This window comes from Platichthys flesus, chromosome 10, assembly GCF_949316205.1.
Source record: "Platichthys flesus chromosome 10, fPlaFle2.1, whole genome shotgun sequence".
In the NCBI taxonomy this organism is placed as follows: Eukaryota; Metazoa; Chordata; class Actinopteri; order Pleuronectiformes; family Pleuronectidae; genus Platichthys; species Platichthys flesus.
This window is the reverse complement of record NC_084954.1, coordinates 18,037,910-18,059,447: the sequence shown is the minus strand read 5'-3', so window position 1 is coordinate 18,059,447 and position 21,538 is coordinate 18,037,910. Positions and strand designations below refer to the sequence as shown.

Genomic DNA, 21,538 nt, shown 5'->3' with positions numbered 1-21,538 from the left:
GACTCCCATCCTGGTTTGACAGATGGAGCGATGTGCAGTTAACTCCTGAAGCCTCCAGCCTTTGTCAATGAAAGGCAGCCCGTGGGGAGAGCAAAGACCAAGTGAGGGGCAGTGATGATTCACAGTGTTCTCCAGGTCCAGAAGCTTCCTGTGAGGGTGGCCAACAGCTGGGGACGACTCCTCTGAAGCAACGAGGAAGGACGATTCAGAGATCAACGCCATCTTCAATATGACCAGTTAGAGCTCTGCTATCTTTAACCCAGTCCTCTTTTACCCCCTTGTTCACCCATGAGAAGTAGCAGATTGACTTGAAGATGGAACATTTTTACAAATTTTCCAGGGATTCATTAATTAATAGATCTTGCTTAACAACTAAATCAGGCATACTTAGGGGACTGACAGTGTGTATTTGGTGCCGCCTGACTGAATTTACGGGCTCTGTTTGGCCTTGGCGAAGTTATCCGCTCTAATGAGAGCTAATCTAGTGGTGGACTGAGACTAGGCACATTATGTCCCTACCTATATTTATGAGTTTGTATCACCCTGTTAGCAGGTGTGAGATCTAGTGCACTGCAACTTCAATATGTAGGTTGAAATCATAGGAGACGGGGTTCATTGCTGTTTGGTTGTCTTAACTTTGGCACAACCTGCCAGAGGAGGTGAGACCTTTAAGACACCATTTTCTGTTTGTTTTCCTATTGTGTGGTTTATTTGTATGTTACCTCAACCTGCTGGTTTGTTTGAACTTGCAACTGTAGAGCATTTGTTGGTTGTACTGATAAGTGCTATTCAAGTGAAGTATTTTCATTTGTGTATAAAAGTGATCAACATGACTCTGCACTGGCAGATGACTGGTCTAGCATCTGGGCTGTTCAACAGCTGCTGCTGTAGAATGTGTGGCCCATTAAAACACGGTGATGTGGCTGTTTTATCATTGTGTCATGCTGACCCAGAGCTGGCAGGAGTGGAGGAATGCATTGCTCAGGAGGTATTCCCTTACCTTGGGCTTCCAGGAAGGAATCGAGCAATTGGTCCTTACGTGTCTGCAGCCATAGGAGAGGGCTGGGAATAATTTGACCATCCAGCTGTAATGTCTGGTTTGGAGAGCACTGTCTACCTTTCCCCCTACACAGTGGACCTCCCGGAGCAATGGAAACCAAGGCCACCCAAGTCCTGCTCGGGCAAAAAGTGTGTGTGTGTGTGTGTGTGTGTGTGTGTGTGTGTGTGTATGTGTGTGTGTATGTGTGTGTGTGTGTGTGTGTGTGTGTGCGTGGGTGTGTCGGTGTGTGTGTGTGTGAGAGTGTGTTTGTGTACGTGTGTACTCTAACCTCATCTAACTGTCCACACAAAAACAGCGAAGCCTCTGATCTTAACCGAGGGAAGGCTGTACTCAATTTAAGACAAAAGCTTAAGGGATGGGGGGGAGACCCACAGTAGATGAGTGGATTTAGTGTTATTCATCCAGATTCCCAACCCTGGCTCAGACCGAAATTGCTCCAGCTGTTTAAAAATGTGTTATTCAGACAGACGCAGGAGGAGCAGATGATGATATAGTTACAGTTGGGGGGAAAGCTATATGATTAGCAGCCATGATGGCCACCCTTACCGAAGGTCCATCAGGGACAAGTGATGAGATGGAACCAAATAAGAAATGTAGAAAAAGTCGTATAGTTCTGAATAGTAGCTTGTGTGAGCTCAAATAGCGAGAAACCGCGAGTGACTCATGATAATAAGGAATCACAGGCGAAAAATTCGGCCTCGACTCACTATCGCATCCTAGTGAAATCGCAGCGAAACAGCAAGGAAAACAATTTGGGTGCTGAGTAAGTCTTTGAAAAATAAACATGTCCTTACTGCGACAGCCAGAAAGGAATTAATTTTTTAATTTCTTTATAACCTAAGACAACACAGTCAAAGCAGAAATAACAGAGGATGTAGAGTGATCATAACTAAGAGGCCTGAGTTACTAGAACTAGAGAAGTGAATAATGATCTTGATAACAACCTGTTTTTCTTTTTCTGTCTCCAGTAAAAAAAACAACAGAAAAGGCCTTACTGGAAGAGGGATTATGATGTCCAAAAGAGTTAAACGCCTCACAATTTATGGGACCATCAAAGAAACAGAAGGGGTGGGGGTTAGAATGTGTGTGTGTGTTTGTGTGTGTGTGTGTGGGTACATGCAGCAGGCCCGACCACAGCTTTCTGCTGACTGATGCAGGCCTGAGAGGTGAGTCACAGCAGAGGAAGGGGGTAGGAGGGAGGGCGACAGGGGTGGTGGGTAAAGCTCTCCCGGGGGCTTTTGGGAAGCAGGGGTAGAGTGAAGACAGCGAATAACGCTAAGTTATGTCTGTCCACTTCAAAGTGTGGGGGACGTGGGGGGGGGGACGAAAGAAGGAGGTCACACACCGTTAAAGAAAGCATGCCCTTTGTTCTTGAAACGCTGAAGTGGCCCGGGATAACAAGGAGATGCTGCTGCTTGGCACTTCTTTCTGAGTGAATCCTAAAACGCACCACAACGCCTCGGTATGAGTGTTTCTTCTCTCTATTACACACACACACTCAACACTCTTTACCTCACCTTCACTATCTGTGATGTGGGTGTCATGTAAAAGAGCAGACTACGTGTTTGTAACTGCTCCACTCCCGTTTTTACTACACTGCACCATGGCAAGGCATTTGGAAATTATAGCACAATAAAAGTCCCCCGGGGAACTATTCAGTGAAAGAATCCATTACACAAACAATCAAGGTGCTTTAATCAAACTGGGTAACAACAAAGAGGTGATTAACACCTTCATATGATGACGCACTTGGTCGGTTGAGCGCAGGCCCCGCAAAACCCTCAGAGACAGGAAACGCAATCGTGCAACCTGGGCTGCTGTGACGAAACCAAACCACAGAGGCCGGTTTGAAATGAGTCAAGTGACGCTGGCTTCTCTAAAAGATTAGAGTCAGGGAGGGGAAACAGCCGGGGGTCACGGCATAGCCAGTGTTCTTAAAGCATTCCACTTAAGCATCAGACAGAGCTGTGGCTCCACTACAGGTCTCAAAGCGGCGGGAGTTTACTCGGCCGTGATGACTGGGCCAACAACAACTTCTGTGTGACAGAGCCTTGTTACGGAACAATAGAAACAGTTGATTGTGAGAATTTTCTGTGACAGTTTTTTCCTCTGTTAATGCTGAAAATAAATTCCCTGCTGTTTTTATAATACACTGAGGAGTGGGCTTGATTACATAATATTCCATTTTAAAAATGTTCCTTTTTTCCTTGTGTAGTTGTTTACTCATAAAGTGAATATAGTCGGCTTTGACCTGTTGTTGAAATAAAATATATATATATATATATATGAACAATTTGAAAATATGGCTACAAATGTAGCCATAGGCAAATTAAAAACATTTTAATTTGAATAAAAGAAAAACAATTAACTAAATAAAAAAAAATTACTAAATAATTGTAACATTAGTTGATATTTAAAGTGTTTACAGAAATTCAAGCAGCTCCCTGAGGCTGTACGAAAGGTGACGATGCTGCCATGCTGATCCCATTTGCGATATGGAAATAAGCAAAATGTAAAACTGAGGCTGGTGGGACAGTTTTGATATTTGTGGTTAGAGAAATTATGAATAGATTATTAGACTAAATGACTCACCGTCGTAAGCTTAACACCAACGTACTAGAGAAATAGAAAACTTTTGACCTGATGATGACTCAAGATAAAAAGTTAAGGGTTCATCAAAAACTATAAAAACTAAAACACAACGTAAGTAGGATTAAACCTATAGATTTTTGGACATGACTTGATAGCAATCTAATTGAATAACTGCCGGCATATTTGTCTGAACCAACATACTGACCTTGTTATTTGTAGACATGCTGGACATTCTATAGTTTTAATTTCTGAAATGTGGATTTGTGGATCACTGCTCATATGTCCTTGTTTGTGGGACCAAAACGGGCAAAACGACAAAGATGTCGTCTTGTACTCCGAAAAATTGTGATTGGCTTTTCTCACCATTTTATTTTAAAGTAAACCAAATAATTGGAAAATATTTAAGTTAAATAAAAACACATACAATATATGGGTAATGCTTACTGTAGTGTCCACTGCTGTGATCTCAGTCGTCGGAACATGTTTTGGAGTACACTCCTGTGCCTTGAGCACCACACAACCTTGAGATCCCAAAGTGATGATGACCGACCCGCAGCCTCGTTTCAGCAGCTCCTTACCGGCCCGATGTGCTTCCTCCACATTAGTAACAGAGGAACCAGTCAGCAGCTCAGCCTGTCGAGAGACAACAGCAAGAGTCATTACATCATACACACAAAACAATCCTCATCTAAACATTCAGCTCATTTAGAATAAGATGAATGTATTTATTGGCCTTTTTTCTCTAAACCAGTGTGGCTTCTTTTTTTCTTTTCTGGGTCAGGGAAACAAGTTAATCAGAGGGTCGGAAATAAAATTAAAGATAGAGAAAAACCAGCACTGGTGTGGGTGGATAAATAAGGAACTGAATGGTGGAAATTCCCAAAGGCACAGTACCAAGGACTGTCTACAAGGACCTGCATTTTTTTGTTGTTCATAAAATCAAAACTAATCCTGTTTTCTTTATAACTTAACAAAGTTAGTAAATCATGACCACTTATTGTGCAGTGATCTCTAATTAGGAGCCTATACGGGTCTCTAGCTTACTTGCTGCAGCAACAGCTCTGGTATGAGTCAGGCTTCTTCATCTGTTTCCAAAATGACTCAACAGTGACAAAGCAGGACTCAACAGCTGATGTTTGAGGAACTTCAGGGAAACTCAGAACCACAGCAGAACTCTCCACAGTAAATTAGCCCCACCTTCCATAAAGATCCACGTGGTATTTTCTTCTGGAGTCGAGAGGATATTGCCGGCAAAGTTTATTTTCGTGCATGACTGAGGCTTTAGAGAATATTCTCAGAGAAATAACAGTTGGTCTGTATTTTGCTGACATTAATAATGACTATCATGTCATGAATGTGTATATATAATAATAACTATATTTAAATATTTTTACTTTCACAGCAGTGTTTACTGACCGACATTACTCACTAATATTACACTATTTAAAGTTGAATTATAATTTTTTTTGGTGGCAAAGAATAATTCAATGCACCAATCTGTTAATCCAAGGAAAAAACCCAAACATGCTCAGCTCCAGGAACATGGAAACTATGTATTATTATAAGCTTCAATACTCATTCATAAGAATACATGTAAATTAATTAATTTAACACGGAATGAATGCAGCTGGGATTAGCAAGCATTTCTCTGTATTTTATAATTTCCCTGGTGAGCAATATTGCAACATAATTTTGTGTAACTTTGCTGCCAGTGAAACACTTACAATGTACTAAGTGTCAGATTTATGTAAAATGTGGCTCATTGTTTTACATTTTTCCGCAGCACAGCATTAATGTGGATTATTGTTTTGGAATTGATACAGGTCAAATTAATAATATGAATATTTAAGATTATTATAATGTGTCTAGAATAGAAACACAATTTGTTGTAGTGACAGAACATAAAAGGTAGAATATTTCAATAACATACATTCATACTTTACTCTTGTGTGAATTATGGATTTACTGTGATATTAATTATCTATTAATAAAATAAAACCTTTCAAAAATAGTCTACATCAGTAACAATACTTTCTTTGTTTTATATGACACATGTTAGTTTTGTTTGTATAATCATTAACAAATATATATATTTTTTATTATTTGACCATTGTATTTTAAAATCCAACCTATATTTAAATTTAATGAATGAAATTTCAACTGTTGTGATGACACAATTGCTGCATGAGATATTGAGTTGTTTCAGGTCTTTGTTTTATTGTATGAGCTCAGGGAGATTTTAGAGGCGGAAATTGGGAGTTCTGAAAATCAAAACTGTTGTGAAAATTGGGAAAGAAAGAAAGAAAAAAAAATGTTCACAAAAAACATTTTTTTTACCTATTTGACCATTTATCGTTTCTTCTCTACTGCTCCCCACTAATAACACATACTACACATAGAGAGTAACAAATACGAACGCACACAGACTTAATATGTGGTAGAACATATATTTTTGCTTAAGGTAATGTAATAAATGTATCGGTTGTTCTTTGTGTCCCGCATCTTGTTTTAACTGGATACTGAATTATTTTTTTGTGCATGACACATGAAAATTATTTTAGCACTGAATTACACCAACACAAAACATGATAAAACTTGAAGATACAAAATAAATGGATGGATATAAATCCTGTGATGACCTAAAATAAATGAAACACATTAAGAACTTTCTCTTTAATTTTCTGTCACAATCCCAGATCTAAACTCAACTCGTTGAAAGGCATCAACTATGACAAAAACACACAAGCACAACACAGGCAAACACATTAGGTATGTCTACAATGATCCTTTCACATCTGTGGACAACAAAACTGTGGATCCACTTTGGCACGGGAGATGGACATGAAAGATAATGCAGCTCTCTATAACACACTTCGTGCAGTACGAGGATCAAAGACCGCCTGCACTCTGTCATCCCTGAGCCCCCGTACCACCCTCCTAATCGCCTCAGCCTCAGCATGGCACAGAAAGACCACACACAAACACAAACACCTGTACAGAGTGTGTGCCAGCTATGACCACACAGGAGAGGGTCAGGACGCGGCTGATGCTAACATTATATAGGGGTGTGAGGATACGATCCCCTCCTGCCTCTGTGATCTGTCAAACCGAACAATGACCTTGGACAGTTCAAAAATAAACCGCAGAGTGTATCCGTGGTGATAGAGCCCGCAGCCACCTCAGTGCTGTCAGAAGCCAAAAGAGAAAACGAGCCGTTTTGTTAGTCATCAGCTTCACACCAGGGCAGAGAATCAATCTACCTCCCTCTGTGTACAAGAGTATCAAAAAGTCGAATTGTTCAGATTATTATTATGTTCTTATCACACACACACACACACACATGCACACACACACACTCACATGCACACACACACTCACACACAAGGCGCAAACACACACACACACAGTTTATTTTTAGTTAAAGTATAAAATGTTTTGCTTTGCTCATTATTAAGACCTGAAGCTCAACTTACATTGTATGACATTACCTGTTGTCCCTATCAAGATGTCTAACTCTTTTCCTTTTAAATTTCTATATCGTCTTTGCATTGATTTGTCAGGTCTGTGGCCTTTAATCCTAGGTTGGCTTTCCAAAGTCTTTTGCAGAATCATCTTAACAAACAATATGAAATTCCATTAAAATATTAGTAAATGATTCAAAATGTTCACAGCTGTAGAAAACAATACAATCAAACTCAAATAACAGTTTCAGTGAACATTGCAACAACAACAAAACTGATAACAAGCATCCAAATTGGAGGACTTGCTCTAAATTAAAAAAAAATTGACATCAAATTTCTAATTGGTTTAAGGCATGTGTTGCAAATAACTAAATAATAAAGCATTATGAATGAGTTATTGTTTAACTCGGTGACCTTAAATAAGCTGATGTGACTGACAAATACAGTGACATGGACTGTTAGTTACCTTAGAGTAGAAAACAAAACAAAAAAATTAGAAAGTATATATTAATATTATAATGCAACAGATCCTCAAATGAATTATATATAGTGTTAATAAATGTAATAAGTAAACTTCAATTTACAATGTGAATGAAGTAGAAAACAAGTAAAAACTTTTAATGTTAGAAATAATTTCAGGTTATTTAGTAAATGTGAAGTCAAATGCAGAATACAGGCTTAAAATACTCTGTTTTGTTACGGTTCAAGTATTTGACTGAAATCATGGCTTAATAAAAACAAGACAAAAAGATATTGACCCACCTCTCACACACACACACACACACACACGCAAACACACACACACACACACACACAAACACACAAACACACACACACACACACACACATACACAAACACACACAAACACACACACACAAATAAAGACATTTGACATGATGAACAATGCAGAAAACTTCACAGGAGTCATATGTCAAAGGATGATCTGACTTGATTCTCTGAAAGCGATTTTGTCTGCAGTGAGTAACACAACGACTTAACAGTTGATTTAACTAAATAACTGTGAAAGAGTATTGAGCAAGTTGCTAGCTGATGGATTTAGTTCTGTTTTAGCTCAACTTCTTGTAGTGGGACGTTATTTAGGTGCTCTTTCAATGCCTGCATAACTGACAGTGTAACATGACTGTACCTCCATGACCTGCCCCTGTCTCTGAAGAGACACGTTACCCTTTCGTCAACTCTCCCTTTCATGTCCCCACACCTGGCTATGGCGTCTCTCCGCTCTGCATCACCACATCAAATAGAGGCACGCAGGAGAACTCACCTCCACTTTATCCCGAGGGGGGCGGCTGACTCAGCTGAACGGCACATCTGCCCTGTTGTTTTCACTACGGTTCCCATCTACTCCTGCCCCCTGTCGCTCATCTGTCATCGCCTGACAGTCAAAACGCAAGATGCCATGACACAGGTTTTTACCATAGAAGGGTGGAGAGATACTTGTTCCCTTCTTCATGTCAGAGAGTTTACATGAATGGCTAAAGGCTTGAGCGGGGTTATTGATGTGCTGTCGGGGGCCATCACCCCAGAAGAAGAATTTAGTCACTGGGAAAAGGTGTTTGTGTGTGTGTGTATGTGTGTGTGTGTGTGTGTGTGTGTGTGTGTGTCATAACATCTCAAACCTTTGAACCTTTCCCTTCACAGAAGAAACAAGATATTTCTGCCTTTCCCTGATTCTTGGCTGCATACTAGTCCTCCAGTGTTACTAAGAGGTGATTGGACATTTTAATTGTAGCAGCTGTCGATTTAATGATCAAGAGTTAAGCTGTTCTGTGTGACATGAAAATGTAGTTGTTAAATTTGACCTCACACTGTACGAGTAAATCATCTGAGATGTTAAGCAAGAGCCCAGACACTGTACGGTCCGATTGTCTGAGACGACCTGAATGATCACACTGTTGTGTCGCCATCTCCGGACCCACTTTACGTCAAAGAAGAAGTTGAAGTTTTGTTTGCTAACAATGCTAATAAGGTAGAAACACTCCAGAAAAAGAGGTGTTTATATTTTAAGCTACTATATTGTAAATTGATCACTAGGTACATTTGATCACTGTCCCGTCACAACCCTTTATCTCCCACGTTTTGCTCTGCAATTACTTCCTGCCACAAACTACATTTCTTTCTTCTGTGTTTTGTCATTTTGCGCAGTTGCAGTGAGAAATGTGCTGATATCGGGGGAATCGACTCGTGACTGCGTAAGAGAGCATGACGAGAGCCAAACGAAATTTCGGACAAGTCAGGATCTGATCGCTCCTTGCATCACCCTGTACATTATATTACATTTAATTTAGCTGAAGCTTTTATCCAAAGAGACTTACAATAAGTGCATTCAACCATGAGGGTACAAACCCAGAACAACAAGAATCAAGAAAGTACAATTTCTTTAAGAAAAGTGTACAGCGCAAGACACACAACGATGCTGAAAACCAGACTCTACAATGCGTCTCCTACAGCGTGTCAAAATCAGGCTTTAATCTCAGTGTGTACCCCGGCCTTAATTGATCGATCAGATCTGTCCTGCTCTGTGTTGGATTTGGTCAAGTTTACACTCTGGCAACCTAAGCCCTTAGCTGTGGTATCTTTATCTTTGCCATGCCTATGGTTTCACTTTTTTCGTTCAATCATCATAAAGCCCAATTCATGCTTCTGCCTCGAAGCTACGCAGTAACCTATGCTTCTTTCAGCTTCTACTCCAAACCGATCCACTTAGTAACACTCAACATTGTTCTGAAGTAAACAGAGACGCCAAAGAAGTTGTAAATAAGTGGACCAGAAACTGTAAGGTGGTTGTGGTGTAATTGCAGTGCCACTCACACAAACCTACACATGCTCGGCCCTGTGTTTAGGCTATGTGCCGTAGCTTCGACGTAGAAGCATAAATTAGGCTTTAATCATGTATGTAGCCAACAGGAGCATATTTATCCTTTTCAAGATTCTTGTTTTAAAATGTTGTGTTTGTTTGTGTGTGTGTGTGATTCATTACCTCAGACTCATTACAGCAAAACACATCAGACACTCTGTAGAAATCAGGATCCAGGTCAGAAATGGCCGGTGCTGGGTTGAATATTGTCTTCACTGTAACAAGAAACCAAGTTGTTATCCATTTCATACAGCACTGTGTCATCTTTTCTTTTCAATTAAATTTTGATTTATTTGTATAGAGTCACAACATACATTATCTCAAGACACTTCGTACATAGTTAGGCAGAGAACCTTAAATATTACTAAAGTTCAGTACTTGAATTGAGAAAACACACATATTTTTTTCCGCGTAATATGTAAACACTATTTAGCATCTTTTCTCTATTGTTTATTATGTAAATAAAAGTTTGACTATCATCGCATATCAGCAAACAGACACTGATATGTCTGTGAATGGCTCATATCGGCCAACTGATACATTTGTCAAGCTCTAATTTCAGTATTCTTATCTACAGGGCACAATGGTGGAACATTAGCATAATGAGTTATAATATAATGTATTATAATACAAAATATACTTAATATTAATCCCAGCTCAAGTTTTCAGCCTGCTTTTAAGACAACAATGTTATGACAGTGTCCCTGAGGGACACATGTGATGTTTCTTTTCCATTTGCTAAGCTTCACTGTGGAGGTCTGGCAATACCTTAATTAAACTTGAAATGGGAAAAGAGGCTACTGGGGCTACTGCTGGGGATTTCTCTCGCAGCCAAAGCTCAAGTGCATAAGCTTCTATAAAAAGACACCTTTTAAACGATTACATTAGCACTCCCTGGGAAAAAAAGAGAGCCTCCCATCCTGCAGCTTTCGGGAGTTGTTACAATGTAACCCCTGCAGTTCCACAAGACTGTGTGTGTGTGTGGAACAAATAGAACACGCGGTGCATAACCCTATACTGTACATGTGTGTCTGTGTGTGTGTGCACTGAGTTGTGACCCTTCCTCTGTATGAGTTAAGGAGCGCAAGAGAGGGTGAGAAAGCAAAGAGTGTTGGTCGTAAGTAATCCTCTGTACGTGTTGCACATCCCCGTCTCGTGCATATTCATGAGCACCGAGTATTAACGCATCTGATACCATGATTTCTGTGTCTGTGCGTGGATAAGCCCAGCTCGACAAAGCGATTAATTCTGATATCTCTGTGTACAAAATAAAGCCTTGTGAAAGTGTGTGTGTGTGCGTCTGTGAGGGAAATATATGTTCGGCGTCTGTGACATCAAAGTCTGTTGTACAAAAGTGTTTGTGTGTGTGTGTGTGTGTGTGTGTTTGCGTGGGCTCATAAGAGAGCAGCTGCGTGGGTTTGTGCAGGGCTTTGGCCACCTGGCGCTTTGAGGTGGATACTGTGCTGCTCGCGAAGTGGAAAGTGGAAATAATGTCTCTCTTTTTTTCAAACACACACACACACTCACAACGTACTATATGCATACTCACATGAGCCAGGGCCATGTCATAGAAAAGTGACACTGGGCTTTTTCCAATTCCTCTTATACCGACCCCCCCCCCCCCCCCCCCCATCACCACTCTCTTGTTGTGTAAACTGAATAGGTCCTCAGTTTCCATTGGTTTTGTTTCCAGCACAAGTGCGACATCACTCAAATGTTTTGTATAAAAAATGAAGCATCTCTTGTATTCTTCACATGATGGACCTTCTTAAGCCTTCTGTATCTGCTCAACATCATCTCATCTTTCTCTGGATGCTTGTTTGCCACTGAAAGAATGGATTTTATCAACAGTAGTGTTTCGGGTTTAGCTCACTATGCAGACGATGACACTTGTTATGTGTCAAATGTTTCACTGCTTTTGAGAGTATACCTACACTCACACCTGTATGAGCTGTGGAGCTCACAGTGTACATTATATTATTATATGTATTTAAAACCATACTACACTGTTTTTTAATAAACTGCACAAAAAATATTTTATTGCATTAAAAAAAGCTAAACTAACTTTAAGTTTCTGCAAATAACAGGTTCTACAGAGCAGTTCTGCGACCACATGTCATCTTACCTATCCTTCTTGAGTGAAGCCTGTCGTCCCAATGTTTTGTTTGAATCTACTTTTGAAATTCTGTCTTTGCATTAAGTACAATAAAATGTAATTAGGCAAACAATGTATTCATGTTAAGTGTGACATATTTCATGTCTGCATAAGCAATATACTGGCAAAATCCACCAGACGCCATTTGGCAGCAATACCAGTGACTAGCATCACATTTCAGTCATCGCCAGTTCAGACACCTTCACTGGCTACTTGGCAGCTGTGTTGATATTATGTTTAGGCATTTAGCATGGTTCAAGTGCATAATAATAATAATTGTGGTTGACAATTCAAGTTCAATATCTCAGTGAGTATAATTTTTTAACATCACGTGGAAAGTCCTAAAGCAATACAAATCTAAAATCATGGAATGCAAATCAGAACAATTAGATATGTAATGTGAACCTCACATATATAATAAATAAAGCTCAGTCCTTTCTTCCAATAATTGGGTATTGTAGTTTTTAGGAAACATTGGTCAAACAGAAGGTTCGTTGCTGTTTTTTGTCGCAGACTATTTTCTGCAGCACGTTAATACACTTCTGGCGCTCTAATGAGTATTTTCAGTAGGACTGACACAAGTTAAACTAAACTGTGTGTGTTCAGCGTAATGAAGGAATATATCACCCAACAGTGTGGCTCACTCTTTAAAGTGATAAGGGCTCTCTGTGGAACTTGTTAGTTAAACCAATAAGAAAAATACAGGGGCCTTGTCCTTTAGGGCACTCTTAACTTATTCAAGGGAAATAAACAATTGTAAGGCAGTCTTAGAAGGACCAGGGACAAAATGTATATTAAATGCATTTTATTGGAATTTCAAATGTGAAGAGAAGTGTATATCTGGGTCTGAACAAACTGATGACTGCTATGCAAGTGTCATAATACTTTTATAATCTCAAATAGAGGACCCTGTCAGAGTTTTTAATCATTAACATTGCCAAAATAACTTGAACATATTTTTTCTGCGCTTGCCTATCGAAATGTAAAATATCCAGTTTCATTGAACGTGCTCATAAGTTTGGGGAAATTGAAACTGAACCGATCAGTTTGCAACTTCTGAACGTGTCTGTAGGCTTTGTTCATTCTCGCGGCACAGAACAAGTAAGCGAGAGCAAGCGCACAGAGGTTATAGTAGCGACTGTCTATGAACCGAGAGAAGAAGAACAAAAGTAGGTGGCGGTATGCACACTGGAGCTGTTTCAAAGTGACACCGAGACATTGGATTAGCAGCTTTATCGGGATAAAACATCAGAGTAAAGACGTAACTTTATATTTTGCTCTTGTTTGGCTGCTGCTTGAGTGAGTTTTGGTCGTAGAAAGATAAGAAAGCTGCTGTTGGAATCTGTGGAGTCTAGGGCTTGTGTTGTCTACATGAAGTAGAAGGATTGTCTGTACTGGCTTTGTGGACATGTATAGTTTGTGTGTATTGTGGACATGCTGATTTAGTTGCTTTGTGTTTGAATTGTGTTTGGTTAAGGAAAATATTGTTGCTGTGGGCATTTACAAGAGCTTATACAAATGTTTTCATAAACTTAGCTCCTCGTTTTCTGTAACGTCCCCCTGGGACCCGATGGGTTTCAATAGGTTAAAGAAAAATGCGCATGAACTAGTTAATTTTTTGGGACATAATACAAAATTCTAAATTCTGAAATATGAACATGAGCTGGTTTAACCTCAAACCGCCAAAATTCCCACTCTTCAGTTTTACGCTACTCTTTAGCTCAGAGGACGAACACGTGGCAGCTTCTCCTCCTTCCCCTCCTCACATTTTCCCACTGTTCTTCTGAGTCACAGAGGCTTAACAAACATGAAGGCAAATGAGCCCAACAAGTGGACATGTCACCCCCCTGCTTCATTATGCTATTAATTGGAGAAACTGTCATGACATATGGGGACAGTCAGCCACTAATCCCAACAGCAAGTGAAGCCTCAGCCATGCACTGTGTGTCATGTAGAAGAGATGATGCAGGGAAAGTATCACTGAACCAGTGGGATGGTTTACTCATGCTGTTGTCTTACTCACATTGTTGTCAATAATCACAATACCGTTTGTAGCCACGCACATGGACAGTCTGATAGTTGACGTTTTTATGGCTTCGCTGCCATCTGTGGCCGATACCACAGTGTTTGTGTCAAGCGTGTAACTGGTGTCAAACGGAGAGAGCCAGTGCTCATGAAGTCAGCTTGTGTGAAATCCTTAATACACAGCTGCATGAAGGAATCAGCCTTGCTGATGCAAGGAGCTGCTGCTCTAGACGTCACATTAGCTGGCGTGTTTAATGTGTCGGTGTCGGGTGGCTTTGTTTTGCTCTCCAGGTGTTAGTGAAACCACGCAAACCCACTACACACACACACACACACTTGTAGTTGCTGGGACAGATGTGGTAATACTGGGATGTGTGCATACTGAGTCATGTCTGGCTGAGCATGTGTGTCATGACTCTGGGCTTTTTCAAGCAGAAGTTCAAAGTCTGGTCGCCCCGTCACAGCCAGGACCGTCAAGGAAGAACAAAAACACGGCAGAGTGTTGCCTTGGTGGATTTAGGAGGGATGGTATATGGAAAACAATGGCTGAGGAGAAACGGAGAGTTAGACAGAGATCACTCATGCTTCCACACACACACATGCAGACACACACATACAGACACACATGCATACACGCACACAAAAGAAATGAGTCATCAGTGAGTACGTGAAAGGGCTTTAAGAGGCTCTAATTGCATCTGGTGAGAAAAATAATATTGCTTTGACAAGGAAGAGGGGGAGGAAGAACGGGGGTAAAGACGGTACAAGAAAATCAAGAGTGGAGCTACACAATGCCTACCATTTCATTAGAATTAATTTAATTCCATTAACTTCTATTAAATGGTAGGTGGTGATGAATTACAAATGTGTTCTCCTGAAATAATTACAAGCAAGAAGAATAAACTCTTTCTGGATATGTTATCTTGTCAAGTGCTTCTGAGAGCTGGCACCCGCAGTACGTGTTGCTCGTTGGTGACATTTGCGTAATTTGAGCGGCGCTTCACCCCCGCGTCATTAAAATCCTTGTCGACAAACCCATTAACACCCATTCTCTCCGGAGAACTCCACTTATGCAATGCTCTGCTGCAGCAGCGTTAAGGGTGGTGTCTTTGCCAACCATCATCGCCTTCCCTGCTTCTCTCCTGGCGCCGCATACCGAGCCTAATTCCGTGGTATGATCGACACGGTGTTGGGGGGGGGGTGCTCAGGGAGAGAGTGTGGTGCTCGGCGAGGCCATCTGGGTGTCCCATCTGCAACACGGCTATGGCTGCGACTCTTTTCGCTCTGGCAGCCTGCAGCGAGCATTTATCGCCCAAATGACAGGGGCAAGAACCTCCCCAGACGTCTCCAATGACGCAGAGGGCTTCTAATAATAGGACGGTGGTGAAGATGACTAGGTCACTATCCTAGTTATCAATAAAAGAGGGAGAGTGTGGTGATTAAAAACACAGCTTTGTTTGTCGCAGGACAACAAGGACTCAATTGGCTTTTCGAAACGTGTACGCAATATGATGCTCCATGTAGAAAACGAGGGGTAGGGGCGCGACAAAATTACACTTGTCCACCTCATCAGTGGGAATAGCATTAAGTGAGACATTGTATTGAGGTATTTGCAGGTTCAATAAACCTCATTTAAAGGGATGCATTGTAAACGACCCTGAACGGCCGCCACTGTGGCCACAGATTACATTCTAGATTCAGATTATCTTTTTCTCAATCGGCATTAAGCAATATTTTATCACAAAGGTTTATCTGTGATATTAGGCGTAAAGAAGAGTCATAAAGTGTTATGTCAGTTATACAGCAACACACATGAGCGGTCAGACATGAACTCTGGAAGATGTCTGTCTTGACGTCTTCGTCTGTGTGTTCTACGAGTATTTTTAAAATGTTTACATCTTGTTGGAAATGTCATCAACACAACCACCCGCTTGCGATGAATCCTCCGCAACATCTCCTGCTGCTGGTAAGTTTTTGGAACACTGGCTGACGTTTGTCACCAAATGCTACAGGTCAAACGAGAGTGGTCCCAACAAGTATGTTTTTTCTTCTACGGCACTAAATTCACCACAATTAACTCAACCAAAGTGCAGTGGAGAGAGAGGCAAGGAGTGACAGCGCCACTGGTCAAAGAGGAGCGGGCTTAACAGTGTCATGCATGAGGATTAAGCAAGATGCAGTGTTTTACGGTCATAAGTTTTGGCAATTATACGAGGGTTTGGAGCGTACTGAGCACACAGATGGCCGACAGAGAAGTGGATCATATTGCAGAAGTGGTTGGACAAGTTTCAACTGCATATTTATCATTTTTTTGGACACATTGTCTTACTGCGTCACAGTTGGGCTCCATTGCGCCACAGTGAATCCACACTTACCACAACGGCTGTTCTCACTTGTAGAACAAATGTTAACCTTTTCAAGCCCAAGTAGAGTGTCAAAAAAAAGGAGTTCCCTCACCACCAAAACCTAAAACATTTAGATTTTTATCTGCCATCACAGTCAAATAGTCTTTCAATACTCAATAATAGAAAACTATATTATTGACTGCTGTTTGGGATTTGTGGAGCAGATCAGATAAATCAGGTTTGGTATTCTTTGAGTTTTTTCAATTTCCTCTTGCTGACGCTGCACTTTCTCCACTGAGGGGATAAAAACTGAAAAACTACTCAAGGAGTCAGTCGCTTTTTATTAGCAGGTTCACCAGTGTCTAAAAAACCTGCATGTACCCAACCATTTTGACGTAAAAGAGGCACATGCATTTTTCCACCTCAAATTACAAAGTTGAACTATATACTGTATATATATTTGTTCTATGGTCAAACAAAGGGGTGTCTGATCCTTTAAAAAAAACTAAACACAGTCCCTAGGATGCAAATGTTTCTTCCTGTTCTGTATTTAATAAGAGTAACTTTATAGCCTCATAAAGACCTGCACACAGATAACAGAGACACTCACTGACCTTTGTTTTCCTGAGCCATGCGTAGTGCAGATAAGGAAGTCTGTGGACTGATCTCCAGCTGGCACACCAGTACTTTTGCACGACTGACGGCTGGAAGAGCGTCCTGTAGCTCCTCACTGCCCAGCAGCAAGTTGGCACCGGCCACGATCACAATGACGTTCTCACCTGACCATGGACAGGTAAAAAAGAGTCGAAAAAAGAAACAAAAACAGCTATGTAGTCAATGTGAGATTCTATGGATATAATATATATAAATATATATGCTGTATACTGTATTCATCATATTAAACATCATATCAATATTACCTTTAAGGGTGATAAAGACACATTTATTTAAGTGTTGAGAATCCCACAATGCGCCATCATATGTCATGTACTTGACAGAAATTGCTCACTGTGTGAACGACTTGGCCTGTAGCTGATTGAACCTGTGGCTACCCAGCATGGTTTGGTGCACTTAAGCATTTATGCTCATGAATGTGTGTGTGTGGTGATTACACTCACTTGAGCAGTGAGTTAATGGTGGAACTCTGTACACCGCGTCTGCATGTGTGTGTGTGTGTAATAGCCAGAAATAGTGAACTTACAACACATGCTCTTTGGTTAAGTGTGCCCACCATGTAACCATTTAAATGACCTAAATGTAAGATGTTGTTTAAAACATTTACCTGCATCATTTACGATGATGGAGGCAGCTCCTGTGGCTGCGTCAGATGTCTGCCCCACAAAGTCTGAGATGGAGAAGAAATATGAAAAGAAAGAAACAGTTTGAAAACTTCCAATATTTGACTTTCCCACAAAAAAAGTTTGTTGCTCATACGTCATGACGTTGTAGCTGAGTCCAACTTTAATAAACATACCTAAAAACAAAACGTCATTACAGAATCACTGTTGAGTACTTTTGGATCAGGTCCCTGTTTTTTGGCTATAATGTCAGAGGCCACAAATATCTGGAATAGTTGGTGAAACTGAACTTTTGAAAACTTTAGTTTAAACTAATTCAACTGGTTAAAATCAGTGACAACAACAATAGACAGACTTTCCAGTCTATCAAATAGCCTTAAGTAGCTGAGTAAGAATCAACAAAATGCAGACTAAAAAAACCTTGCGTCCTGCAACATGGAAATGGGAACCAATTTAGCATTTGAAGCAAAGAGGAAATCCATCTTACCTGTGTGTACGCCATTGTCCTTGAAATTCTGGATGTAATTGTCTCCAAAGAAGTCTTTACCAACCTAGAAAACATTGAAGGCAAAACGATTACAACAAAGAGAGTATCAAGCGGGGTCAGACTTGGTTAGCGGCAACTTTTGAAAAGTGGTATACTCAAATCTCAGTTGGGTTGGATTTCCTGTGCCCTGCCAGAATACTGGCATGGTGCCGCCGCCGAAATGTGCAAAGACTAACACACAAAGTCAACAAACGCACACACGCGCAAAAACACGACCAGCTGCGCCAAGCCTTGAAGACAAGATAACCCCGCCTTCACGCCTCCTCATGCCCACCTCGCTATCGTTTTCTTTCCCTCCTTCCACACATCCCCTGATCCGCACTGGGATGTCCACATCTGTAGCTACTTTGGGTTGTGGAAGGGGTCCCCACCTTGCCCAAAGGCGCCTACATCGAACCCACGCTTTTCAAAAAACGTGCCAAAATGCGGGCACTTCTAGCTGCCTGTGATAGCTGGTTGGACTGGTATTGGCTGCTTGGCCCCATTCTCTTTGAAGAGCGGCAATCTGTCTTGGATGTTTTTGACAAGCCCGGGTTGTCTATTTTTGGGTTCTCCCAATGCCCGGAGAGCTCCTTGCGCACTGGGTTGTTATCGATCGGGCCTCTTTGTTCTGACAGAGGTGGGGCTTCGGTGCGTTAGTGCTCAGGTTGAAAGGCCACACGAAGCTTAGTGATTGGAGACACTGGGTTGTATGGTATGGGAATAGCCTTGTTTGAAAGCGCGCAAGCGTGGGTGGGCGTTTGCATGCGGTATGGTATTGATCAAGAAGAAATGAGGCACAAAGAGTTGATGTGGTGAAATGAAAAGTGTGAATGAAGCTATAAGGTTTTGAGGAGTTGCTAACTAGTTGGTTGACTGTTGTAGCTGATAGCGAATAAGCCAAAGGTTAGACGAGCAAGAAATACTTTTTTTTCTACAGACACACATATTTGAGCTAAGATGCAAATTAACAACCACTCCAACACAAACTGATACAGCACATCAGGAGCATAAGATTGCAGCTGTGGTACCTTGCAGACCATGGCAGTTTTGGCCCCCAGTCTGGCAGCCTGAATACACTGGTTGGCCCCCTTTCCTCCAAAGCCGATGAAGAACTTGTGACCATGGATTGTTTCTCCTGGTTTGGGTAGCCTTGGTGCTTGGCTGAGGAAAAAGAAACAAAAAACAAGAACTTGAGCAGGATTTTGTAGCATACACATTGACAAAAAGAACCTCAACGGATTTAGGGAACAAAAAAAAATGTTTCCTCTTCATCAAGGAATTATTTGCCTGAATTTTTTATATTTTAATTGCTTTTATTCACCTCAATAGTTCTTGACACTGCAGATAAAAGTTTGAACATCTTCCATCAAACTTTGACAAATGTTTTTCCTTTTTTGGCACTGCAAGTGTTCTGCGTTGAAACCAAGGAGTAAAGGGAGATGTCAAAATGTGAAGACAACCCTTCAGGGCCGAATCCTTCCCCGGTTAAGCTATTTATTTATCCCTGGAAAAATGTGCTAAAACACACACAAACACAAGTCTTGTGTGGAGTCTGCAGAGGATTGTATCATTTGGTCATGTGAAGGTCTTTCACTGAGAGGTCAACAAAGCAAACCTTTCCGCATTGGGCATAGGGAACTTTTCTCCTTGAAGGTTTTTCCCCTGTGCCATTTCTCACACTTAAATATTACATCCGCTTTCAAAACACAAACAGATAACCCAAAAAAACAAAGCTGAAAATGGAGTAAAATATTTTTCGCACCACTAAAAAGTAGGGTACATGTTTTATCCAAACATTCAAGAAGATATACCCATAGATGTGTCTACAAATTCACAAATGATGCAACCAGCAAAGCCAACAGCTGTCTCATCTTGACACTGGCCACACCAGTAATGCCTGAGTCATCAGGGTTAGGTTAAGTCCTGCCCCTCCCCTCAAGGTTGACATGCCACAGGTGGGTACCCTGAGGAGGACCTGTCTGTTCCCTGATTCCTCCAATCACAGAGCCAGTATGGTGGTGAGTAACATGGGGTTGTGTGAAGTGGGGGGGGGCTAGGAACAGTTTCATACCATACGTCAAGAAGATGTGGTTTGGCCGCAGACCAGTACTGCCCAAGGCCAACGGGTTGCGGATGGCAAAATGTTGTCATAAACTTGTTTTTCACCCTGCTGTTGCTCTTTGTATGCCTGTATGTGTGTGTGTGTGTGAGAGAGAGACACAGTGTGTTTGTGGCAGGTGTGCTATTACAGTAAGTTCACTCAATCCCAGGATTTCCAGTAACTGAGACGCCGGTGGCAAACACTGGAGGTGGTTATAAATGTCTGTTTTTGCACCGGCGTGTGAAAAAAACACTAAAATGCCCGAATCTATAACAGGATGTAGGGTCAGCGAGGGTAAAATGTGGTGAGAAGGAAACGGAACAAAGGTTGTACACATGTAAATACGCACACACACACATTCACACACATATTACCTATTCTGCTCCTTGATGCAGCTGTCTAACAAATTTGTTCCTGTCTGTTTCAGCGCGGTGACTTTTGGTGGAAAAGATGTGCTTGCACGCACAATGCTGCACAGGAAGACGTGACCCTTGTGTGCAAAGAATGGTGGTGATCACATACTGATGAAATGATGATACTTTAACAATATTAATGTTAATAATATTACATTTTTGGTCATTATTATTATAATTAACATTATCATAATTTCACTCTTGTTGGTGTCTTCTCCGTGTATGTCACCGCTTTTTAATTAGCAGATACTGGTCTGTCTCATGAAACTTCATCAACACACCCACTCACTCGCAGTGACTTATGTGTAGGATCTCCTGGTGTTGTCTCACATCAGCTCTTTTGGACATTCTGCTGACTTTTCACCAGCTCGTTGTTTAACACGAGTTCAAGGTTGTCCGGCTCGTGATGATAAAACCACAACTGCGGAAGGGACACAGACACTTAACTACCCCCCCAAAAAATGAAACACTAAATGTACAGACAAAATGTTTGTACCTTCTGTTTTCATATCCATCGACAAAAAATAGAAAGCGCGCTTATTAGCTAATTAGAAGTGCTGATTTACGGATTTGTCAATTTTGGACAAATCCAGGCTAGCTGTTTCCTATTCACAGACTTGTTGCTAAGCGCAGTTAACCTAACTGGCCGAAGTCTCTATGGGAAGGTTATGGATTGTCTAAAT

The 21,538-nt window shown here is 41.1% G+C and overlaps 1 protein-coding gene across 3 annotated transcripts in view; it reads right to left on the bottom strand.

Moving 5' to 3' along the window:
* The window catches only part of rbks (ribokinase), a 36,061-nt gene that overhangs the window by 5,574 nt on the left and 8,949 nt on the right, over nt 1-21,538 (bottom strand). For all 3 annotated transcript variants that reach the window (XM_062396821.1, XM_062396822.1, XM_062396820.1), the window contains exons 3-8: nt 19,370-19,502; nt 18,300-18,363; nt 17,797-17,859; nt 17,129-17,293; nt 10,113-10,204; nt 4,097-4,285 (exon numbers count right to left, since the gene is read on the bottom strand). In XM_062396821.1, the coding sequence (XP_062252805.1) occupies nt 4,097-4,285; nt 10,113-10,204; nt 17,129-17,293; nt 17,797-17,859; nt 18,300-18,363; nt 19,370-19,502 (706 nt within the window). The remainder of the gene's footprint in view (nt 1-4,096; nt 4,286-10,112; nt 10,205-17,128; nt 17,294-17,796; nt 17,860-18,299; nt 18,364-19,369; nt 19,503-21,538) is intronic.